The sequence below is a fragment of the Pectinophora gossypiella genome, chromosome 6 (assembly GCF_024362695.1).
Source record: "Pectinophora gossypiella chromosome 6, ilPecGoss1.1, whole genome shotgun sequence".
Classification (NCBI taxonomy): domain Eukaryota; kingdom Metazoa; phylum Arthropoda; class Insecta; order Lepidoptera; family Gelechiidae; genus Pectinophora; species Pectinophora gossypiella.
In genome coordinates this window covers 16507319-16517990 of record NC_065409.1, presented here as the reverse complement: position 1 = coordinate 16517990, position 10672 = coordinate 16507319, and the positions used below count along the sequence as shown (strand labels likewise).

General features: G+C 33.8%; 2 protein-coding genes across 5 annotated transcripts in view; one reads left to right on the top strand and one right to left on the bottom strand.

Moving 5' to 3' along the window:
• Window positions 1–1334: 1334 nt before the first annotated feature.
• LOC126367855 (probable DNA replication complex GINS protein PSF2) lies at window positions 1335–3556 on the top strand. The gene is made up of 3 exons (XM_050011630.1): window positions 1335–1696; window positions 2393–2663; window positions 3288–3556. The coding sequence occupies exons 1-3, from the start codon at window positions 1452–1454 to the stop codon at window positions 3360–3362; spliced, it is 591 nt and encodes a 196-aa protein (XP_049867587.1). The 5' UTR covers window positions 1335–1451; the 3' UTR covers window positions 3363–3556.
• Window positions 3557–7870: 4314 nt separating this feature from the next.
• Window positions 7871–10672, bottom strand: part of LOC126367798 (TNF receptor-associated factor 4) — a 125150-nt gene continuing 122348 nt past the window's right edge. For all 4 annotated transcript variants that reach the window (XM_050011546.1, XM_050011545.1, XM_050011548.1 and 1 more), the window contains one exon: window positions 7871–10588. In XM_050011546.1, coding sequence (XP_049867503.1) covers window positions 10235–10588 — 354 coding nt within the window. In that variant the 3' untranslated portion in view covers window positions 7871–10234. The remainder of the gene's footprint in view (window positions 10589–10672) is intronic.

Sequence of the window (10672 nt, the reverse complement as noted above, 5' to 3'; positions counted from 1 at the left end):
AGATGTCGCTGGGCGACGGCGGCCGTCACTCCAGGACATATTTATGGGCAAAAAACGGCATTTTCGCCAGAAACGGAATGGGTTTTAAATGACTCGGTGAATTTGCGCGCGATCTCACGAATTTGTATGCAGATTTAAGGAGAAAGATGTCCGTGAGGAGACAATGTGTTTTTCGCTCGTGCAGACGGCTTTGTTATTTATTTGCTATGCGCTAGAAAGGTTACCTACTTTTATAAATCTCTTATACCAATCCCCTTTTTTCGTGACAGTCTGACTATCTATATAGTCAAAAGTTTAAAAAAAATAGACCCTTAAGCTCTATCTCCTTAATTGTAAATAGTTAACGCACACTTTATTGAATTATTGCGCATTATGTAAATACAACACTACCAACAAAAGCTCTATTTAAGAGCTGCGCTCTTGTCGGTGGAGTAATCGCTATTCCTCTGTTCTTCCCGCCAAAACCTTCACCTCCCGATACGACATAACCTGCACCTTCTCTTTTATTTGTTTCATAAATGTTATCCTAGGTCTACCCTTTCCTCTCTTCCCAACAAAAACAAAACACAAAAGCTACCTCTTACAAAATACAGCTATAAGATACCTACCGAGGTCGGTACCTACATTTCTATGGCAGCGAGATTATAATAAACTAGATAAGCAATAAACTGACTGACCATTCCCAATAAAACCATAATAAATTACTATCGCATTCCTATTAAACGAGCGTCGCAAGCAATAGTTAATTGAAACGATCAACGCAAGTAACTGAGTCAGATATAACATAAAACTTTGGCCTGTGACAGACGGGGGGGGGGGGGGGGGGGGCAAGTCCGGGCCCCGACGTCGACGGGGCCTCCATAAATATCAGCCGTCTGAGACATTGTCAACCGACCACCCTAATTTACTGCTAGTAATTAGGAGTTTGCACTTTGCCAAAGCGATTTGCATCGACCCCGCCGATGTTTAGTTTATTGTGTTTTGCTTGCAATATTATAGACATTTATTTTACTTTCTTAACCATAAAATCAAGTTGTTTTTGGCTAAAATCTGCATAACTAATAAATTAACGAATAAAGTCTGTTGGTAACAATATATTTTGAATTGAAACAACTGAAACTTTTCGCGCCTATATTGTGAATTTTCAGTATACTAGAGCCCTCTGTTGAGTTTCACGTACAACCACTGACTATTAACCTCACATTCGCGTTACGTTCTATGGTTAGGTTTAACTAAGTTGTGTAAGTATTCGTTATAAAACATAGATGGCAATGTAAAATTTTGTAATAGTGTGAACGCATCCGTCATATTTTCCCGCTTCCCGCTTTTTTTTGACACTGACGTATACGTCAAAACAAAGTGCGTTGTGGTTATGTCTTACTTTGTTATTTATTGTTTTTACTGGTATTTTCAACAAAAATCAATGTGACAACCACCTCAGTGTTTCAAGAATGGATCCCTACGAAATAGAATTCATAGCCGAGAACAGAATAATCAGCATTATTCCGAATTTTTCTTATGATAAAATCTTCTTGATATGTGGTGAATTTGGACCGTTTCGTGCTGGTTTGCCAATGAATGTGCCTCTGTGGCTAGCTGTGATGTTAAAACAAAAGCAAAAGTGTAGAATAGTGCCGCCGGATTGGATGGAAATTGATACCTTAGAGAATATAAAGGAGGAAGAGAAACGATCTAGGTAGGTACTTATATTATCATGTTTTTTACATGAACCCAGTACTTCACCTAATGTTTGGACAAACAAAACAGTTTATTACCATTTCAATATTGACTGTAAGTAATTGTTTGTCTTTGAGTATAGGTTAGAAATTCCACTTTCCAAGTACTACCACTTAAAACTAACTTTCTTACACTAGGTTTTCTAAAAGCTATGCTCGGTTGCAAGGATTTATTTTACAAGAAAACCTATTCACACTGTCTGTGAACAATGTAGTTGACTGTATGTTACTCTAACCATAATTATATTTACCTAATATTTTTCTAATTTCTAATTTTTGAGTTTGATGTGTAATTTTAATTTTACTTTATTTTTAAATACTTATCTTTAATTATTTATTTTATTTTATGTTTTACAATAATTGAATAGTGTACATCTTTAATTGTATAAGTTATGTATGCCGTAATTGTCACATAATTATATTAGTCACAATACCGGTAACCTTCTAAATGTAAAAATGTTTTAATGTATGTGATGTAGCTGTACTTTATAAATAAATAAATAGAGATACTAATTTATGTTCAGTTGTTTTTTGTTCCAAATGAATAAATTAAAAAATAAGCTTTCCCTATTCATTTACCATGTCTATCGTAATATAATTTGTTCAAATGAATTGAAACATGATTTTTTATAAATAAATTCTTTATTACCTTGCAGGTTCTTCACAAAAATGCCAAATGAGCACTACATGGTGGAAGCAAAACTAATCCTTGGTGTAGCAGCAGAAGACGTACCACAGGCTTCCGAAGTCAAAACCATAATTAAAGACATTTGGGACATCCGCATGTCCAAATTACGAACTTCAATGGATGCATTGATGAAGTCCGGGGGGAGCTACGGTAGACTTGATCACCTTACTATGATGGAGATAAATTCTGTGAAACCTCTGTTGCCAACAGCTATGAATGAACTGCTTAGGATACAAATGGTTAGTAACTATCTACTGATTTACATTAAAACTTAGTAACAATGTTAATTTTACTGTTTCTGAACAGACTAATTGAAATTTCTATTAGTATTTGAATTAATTAATAGTACTTGACTAAATGCTTTTGTAAATGTATATGTGTGTCGTAGATTTTACCTAAATAAACTTTTTTAGTATTATTATTATTTTTATTATTATTTAAATCTCTTTTTATAAATAATTGAATAAAAAACAATTCGTAAATTATATTCAAAAATGGTCAAAAATGGTCTTCTCATCATGTGTGGCTCTGCCCTCCCCATTATGGGATGTGAGTATGTATGTAGGTACCTATATAATTATACATAATATTAATGTGTAATTTGACACCTGGCAAGGCTGGAAATGTAAAGTGGTCCAGTTGTCCAATGTGACAGGTTAATTACCTATCTATATTAGGACTTTGTGTCAACAGTGACTGCAAGTATGTTTTTGATTACTTGTGGCTCTGCCCACCCCATTAGGGATTACGGGTGTGAGTTTATGTATATATGTGTAACCTATACATTAATTTTAACTTACCAACACTGGCTGTAGTAGATAAAGATCTTCTATCTCGTTAATCTTGTTTTTTTTTTTTTGCAGGAAACCAAAAAAACTGCACCAGCATCACTGAACATTTCTACAATAACACAATCAGGCAGCTCACAAAACATCTAGACGTTTTAGTTTTATTTTTTTATTAAAAGATTGAAGTGCATTTGCAATCCAGCCTGGCCTTAATTAAGCAGCAAAGGAGTGGGGCATGGAAACTCAACCCATGCCTATATTAGTATAAGAAAGTCCTGTTATTAGTATATCTAACAACCTTCTTGAGTATTGAGTACAAACTAAATATATTACTATATTTCTTACATTTTATTTAATCTAAATCCTGCAAAATACAGTTTTTGAGTTCAGGTTTTATTAATTAAATTATAGTGTATTTATAAATTTGCATGTAAAGTAAATAGTTAAGGGTAGACTAGGTCAAAGATAAATTATAAAATAAATTATAATATGCAGAAGCCAGTTTAAGATGATCAAAATTTTCCAATTTTATTTTCGAATTAAGTAACAATGAGTACGTTTTTATTGATGACGTCACAGTACAGTATTTCCATACAAACTTTAAAGGAAACTTTCGTTTTGACGTTTCGTTATTGTGTTAAGGTTTGTTAGACTGTCGTCTAATCAATTAATCAACAAGTGCTGAAATGAAGTGCCTAAATCTTCAGTTCCTGCCCTAAAAGGTAAGTGTATTAACTTACATTCATTTTAATACATAAAGTCCATAATGTCCTGTTACTGGGTATAAGCCAATCATGATCTTCTATACAATGGCGCTAATTCCTGTACAGTCATGAGCAATAATAATATAATGTACCCACTTTAGGACTCTGTCGCACTAACATATTTGACATTTAGTGAGACTTACAGTTCCATTTTCAAAAAGTTAATGTGACATGGTACCAAAGTGTATATGTCACCGTAAAATTGTAAATAACGTTAGATTATAATCTATCTCGCGAGATTGTGAACTGTCGAAAAATTGTGAAACGTAATATACTGCTTACAATTTAACGTATAATTATTAGTCAGATTATAATCTATCGAAGTAAAACTGTTAAATCACAATCTTACAATTGTCAAATTGTCAACTGTCCGACGGCTGTCCCTGATTGGTCGGCCTTACAGTAGACCGTTCTGTGTCCATAGAGTTAGGAATAAAACACAGGTGTCAGTCAAATAAAATAAATGCTCTTCAAGATTGTGAAATCAAGTACGTATTTATTAATTATTTAGTAAGTAATCAATAATTCTGACATCACATGGTAAGAAAAAATGTATCAAAATTAAAAAATCTGAAACGTATCATTCAGTATACTTTTCGTGTGTAAGATAAACATGTTGGCGGCATAGGGGTGGCCCAAGGGCCACCCCCGCCGCACCCTAACCTACTGTTATGCCTTGTACATATTAATGCTCGTGACCGTACACACTATCTAATTTTATTTTAAGTAATTTTCTTATCCGCTGGAAACAAGGACCAAGTGAAAAGGAAAGGGACGGATGATTGACAGCTGTTAATTTTAAAAAGAATGAGTGATTGAATGAATATCCCGGGTGAATCAAACACGTAACTTAATTCTGCCGGTTTATTGGCCAATGTAAAATTTTTAGACGGTTGTTTTAGATTTGTTCCTAAAATTAAAAACGTGTGTTCTATAAATTTTATGCCTGTCGATTGGGTAATCCTTTTCGGCGAATAAGAAAATATCAGGTTTAATTACAATTTAAAATGAAATTAGATGGTGTCTACAGGAATTAGCATCAATATAACTAACTCAAACCCAAAAATATATTTATTCATTAGGTCTTCTCTTCTATCGTGTGTGTGTCAGGTTACTCTATTGAGCCGCCAAAGGCCCCTGACATGACTCATGTAACGACTACGTACTTACATCAGTAAGTAGTAACCGGCACCAACGGCTTAACGTACCTTCCGAAGCACGGATCGTCTTACTTTCGGACAATCAGGTGATCGGCCTGTAATGTCCTAACCAAACTAGGGATCACAAAGTGATTTTTGTGATATGTCCCCATCGGGATTCGAACCCGGGACCTGCGGATCGTGAGCCCAACACTCAACCACTGGACCACGGAGTCCGTTATTCATTAGGTAACATACCTAGTTACTCTTTGAATCGTAAAATAGGTACGTTTTTTTTAACGTCTCATCCGCCTAAAACTACTGCAGCTTCTCACAACCTGCATAGCCGAGGAAAAGTATCTACAGGGCCTGTAGATACCTCGACTATTCAGATTGTGAGAAGCTGCAGTAGTTTTAGGCGGATGAGACGTTATTTTTAAGGGCCCTGTACTACAGGGCCCGTTCGTTCGGGAAATATTTTTGGTGTGCCAAAGCCTTTACTTACTGATAAATTATCTACCAGTAGCAATTTACTGGTCTATCGTAATAGCTTTGTTCCAAATACCTAATCAATTTGCTCTATTCTAATAAGCAATTTATTTTTGAAATATTACCGTTGATAACATGCATTCAATTACTTCTGATAATTCACCATATCAAATTAGGTTTTAGGTTCTCAGTGAAATTATATGCCCTATTAGCCTAGGGTTTACTGGAACTAATAATGAATACGTATCATACACACTACACATTCTACACGTGAATCAGTGATACTATAGTATTTTATGCAACAGTTGTATAAGAAGGGTCAAAAATGCGAGTGGCGTGAGTTGCAATAAGAGACGCCACGAGCATTTTTTGACCTAGTTATACAACGTTGCATACAATACTTTTTCTACGACGACGTAATTTTAAATGAAACAAAAATTTTCCAATTTATTATCCAACGCGCGGGAAAATGGCGGCAAATGTATACTTTTTTTTATAGTATATCTATGGCACCAAACAAAGTAAAGGTGCCAGTTTCCAGGTCAAAAAAAAAAAAAACAACAACAATGCTTTTTTGGCGACATTATAGTACAGTTACACTTTGTAAACAATGCTTTTATAGGCCATAGAGCGTACACTTTTTCAAAGAGTTTAATTATGTATGTACTTATATTAGACTTTTTGGTTATTTAAATGCCAGATTAAAGTAGAGGAGTAGAAAAAAAAATTTAATATATTGTAGATCGAAGGTATATGACTTTGCAATCGCGTGGTGTAATAATATTCGTAGAGATACAAACTAATTACGTCCTTTCGAACCCTAATCTATATTATTTAAAATAAACCGGATGTAACTGGATTAACGATGACTCAGTGTGCTAGCCTTGCTTTGCTTAGTTAGGTATCGAACAAGTATATTTCAAGTGCTCCGAGTAACTTATTAAAATAAGGAAACAGTTTGTTATAAATCACAAAATTCAAAGTGAAATACAATACAAACCTCCACAAATTGTACTTTAAATTGTACTTATTGCACAAAAATACAAGAAAAAGAGGACAAGACGGAACATAGGCGGCTTTATTGTTAAAAAATTAAACATTTTAGGGTTCTGAACCTTAAAAGGAAAAACGGAACCCTTATAGTATCACTTTATTGTATGTTTGTCTGTCAAGACCCTTTTTCTCCTTATTGCACAAAAACACAAGAAAAAGAGGACAAAAGACGAACCATAGGCGGCGTTATTGTTAATAAAATAAACTTTTTTAGGGTTCCAAATTATAAAAGGAAAAACGGAACCCTTACAGGATCACTATATTGTTCGTCCGGCCGTCCGTCCGTCTGTCAAGACCCTTTTTCTAGGTAACGCGTGGAGGTATCAAGTAGAAATTTATATCTAATATTTATGTCTACATATCCTTTAACCTCTGAAAAAATTAAGTTTCTAAATCAATGCAATCCAAAGATACGATCATTTTGATCCTCATTTTCAGTGACCGTCAGGATGGCCAGTCACTACCCTAATTTTACATCGAAGTAATTATTAAAAGTTAGTGCTCAGTTGCTACCACTTGGTACCGATCGTTAAACAGTTGGTACCCTTAATTTAAAGAAAATAATCTACTTTTTTAGGTGACGCGCCATTCTAGCATAAGGATGGCTGGTCACCTATGCAGTGAGAACAAACTGCGCACATTTATAGAGTTTATTTATAACCAATAGTTGGTACCAACTGGTACCTTCATATACGTAGATTTGGACCTTATAACTTTTAAGGATAAAAAGTTATTATGGATTTACTATTTCGATGTCGTAACGCCTACAGTATTAAATGAGCAATTCCGAAATTGAACACATAAGCGGTATTCTATCAGCAGGCGCCATCTAATAAAATTTATTTTTATTAGATTATTAGATTTTTATCTTTTTTTAAAGATAACTTTTAATAATTACTTCGATGTAAAATTAGGGTAGTGACAGGCCATCCTGACGGTCACGTATTTTTCACCTGATTGTTTCAGAGTAAAGTTTATACTTTACTTCATAGTCGTGAGACTAAATATTTAATCTAATAATTTCTTATAAGTCAGGGCGATTCGGTAATTGAAACTATTGAAACCTTAAGTGACTATCAAAAGAATTTGGATCAAAAGTATACCGTAGAAGGATAAAATAGAAAAATAAAAATATTTTATTGCCATTTAGGTACTTAATGACATTTGCGGCAAATCTACAATAAGTCACAAGAAAAGGTAATTGAAAGATTAGTTTACGAAAAAGAAATATATTTCCATCTTATATATCTAAATCATGTACAGTGATGATTTATTCTAACATAAACACTAGAACCTATATCTCTAGACTTACACTACTTTGTTTTGTTAGTCTCATTTCTGTTACAGATAAGGTACTTACTAATTAAATCTAGACTTCAATGCCTAGTTAATCTAAATAGAAACATTTATAATTATTCATGTTGATGTTCGTTATTTAAAGGAAATGGCAATAGTTAAAAAAAAAACTTAGTGACTATTAAAAAAAATAAGAATTTGGATTAAACGTAAACCATAATGTAGCAAAAAAGAAATATGTCTTTTTTATTTAGTGTGGTCAGAATAAATATTAACTTACTTATATTTTTTTATTGGTGCAATATGGAAGATAAAAATAGAAGAATAAAATAATAGGTGTTTTATTGCCATTTACTTAATAAAATATTCAGTCTCAGTAAATACAATTAAAAAGGATTTTAGATTTCAACCGGACTTAGAATTATGTTTTCTGGAATGTTACTTTGCGGTTGAGATAGACACACTTAGATCAAGCATTCATAGAGATCCAATTACAGTTGAAAGGAAGAATTGTGCTGATTCTGTCGTGAACGATTTGATTTTAGTTTGGCAACTCTGTAGCTACTATCTTCATTAACTACTAAGGGAAGAAAGAGATAGAGCTATAGGTGCAATTTAATGGATCAAATGATGAGCAGATTCATAATAAATGGGAGCAAGGATGGAAAATTAATCCTTATGACTATGAGGTTAAAGAAACGTCGAATTTAATTTGTTGAATTAGTCGTAGTTTTAGAACTGTCAAACTAAAATTAAATTATTATTTTTATGACAGAATATGCACCGATGTTGAATTTACATTAAGAATCAAACACGTTGGGATTACTTTAAAGTAATTGCTTAAGAAAGTTTTAAAAAAACACACACACGAGACCAAATGGAACATAAACATTCTTAAAAATATATAAAAATACATAATTACATACAGCTTTAGCCGTGTTATACATTTATGTTGATTTACTTTGCTGATTTCAATGTACACTTTAATTTTTTCGCTTTATAATGCAAAGTAATCAAAACACTTTGGTCTAACTCCAGCTTTAAACACACAGAAACATGAAAGTTGTTTTATTAGTACTTTTTTATGTTAATATATTATTTACAAACTTTAAAAAAATCAGACCGCTTTTATGTACAAAAATTAAAGATTTTAACAAAAAACTTTTGTGGATAAATTATGTAAAATAAAACAGAAATATATACACAGATCTGCCGATATAACGAAGCCAAACATGTCTCAAAGTTTGGTTTTGGCTGTTGGGGCCGAAAGCATTTTAAACAAGGCCTACATGTCTCCTAAGGCCAACAAAAACGCCCTCGGACATACGGACTCAACACACTATTTTTGCAGTACCCTATAAAAATGTGTGTGTGTATATTACATTGTTGGATATATCAATACGTATCAATATGGCACGGACTTAGAATAAGTTTTATCTTGGGAAAATGATCGAGCTGAACATCTTATTTAGGTTTAGCTAAGTTGCAAGCGATTTCAAAAAGCGACAGTCATGGTGATAAAAATATATTGGTTTGACATAAGATTATGCAAATCTTAAATTTTATCGCTGTCCCTGTCGTTTTTCGTCATCGTTCGCAAGTCGAGTAAGGTCTTTTGAATACATGAGAACAACAAATAGAACTTGACGTTTTAGAATCCCATTGAGGTGTCTTCGTTAATTACAAACAAGTTGTTTAGTTCGATAAGATTTTTCCAAGACGTTTTGAACACTTAGATTTTTTATCCTTTGAAACAATGCTCAGTTTGTTACGTTCTTCTGGCGGCATTGAAACTCAAGAGATCTTTAGTGAAAGGATAACAATGCAACGAATGCGCCTAACCTAACAATATATACAACTTTATACAAACCCTAACCTAAAAAATAACCTAACATAACCTATATTCACAACTAACCGATGACTTTTAAGTTACTTAATACTAAATAACAATGACTTGTTTAGATTTTGTGCGCTGATTTCAGCAACATTTATCTATAGATAAACCGTATAACGTAACTAGACTAATAGATATAATACGTATTTGTGTAAAAGCTTTAAAGATAGCGAAACACGGTCGAATGTTACAAATAAGAATAGGAAAGAGGACACAAATGTCTTTAGACGCTGCAGATGTCTTTGCTAACCGGTATTAAAAGTTTTTTGTTACTCTATTTGAGTTCAATCACCACGACTTGGCTATCATCCAATAGTATTTACTCAACCCAGGTTTTACGCTCGACCGTGCATCATATGCGCTAAATCTCATCTACTAATCCTAGACTTAAACAGCTACAATTTTGCTCGGATCAACCTTAACCCTTAAAAACATGACGTCATCTTTGACAAAGTTCCTCTTTTTGAGCATTTCATGGGAAACGAACCTGGGGAATCCAAAGCCTAATGCATCAGGTTCCTTTGAGGGTCTTTGGAAGTTTTTCCACGTCGGGTCGGGAACGAAGCTTTCGACGATGTTGCATGCTCGGTCCGGGCTTGAGCTCTGGTCAAAGAGGGTGAAGGAGACGGTGTGGGCGAAAGGCCAGCGAAGTAGAGCATCGTACTCTCCTGGTAAGATCTTGATGTAGACTGACATGTGGGTAGCTTCGCCTGCTCCGTTGCCATTGAGGAAGAGTGACGCCTGGAAAAGAGGATAAAAATATGTTTAGATTAAGGTAATTTGTGTTGTCTGCTTTAAACGGAGAAGGAAATCAGGTAAGGGTTT

Excerpts from the sequence above, each read along its gene's own strand:
- LOC126367855 (XM_050011630.1), top strand. The coding sequence starts at position 1,452 with ATGGATCCCTACGAAATAGAATTCATAGCCGAGAACAGAATAATCAGC. Across the intron at positions 1,697-2,392 it reads GAGGAAGAGAAACGATCTAG|GTTCTTCACAAAAATGCCAA; the intron begins GTAGGTACTTAT and ends ATTACCTTGCAG. Across the intron at positions 2,664-3,287 it reads AACTGCTTAGGATACAAATG|GAAACCAAAAAAACTGCACC; the intron begins GTTAGTAACTAT and ends TTTTTTTTGCAG.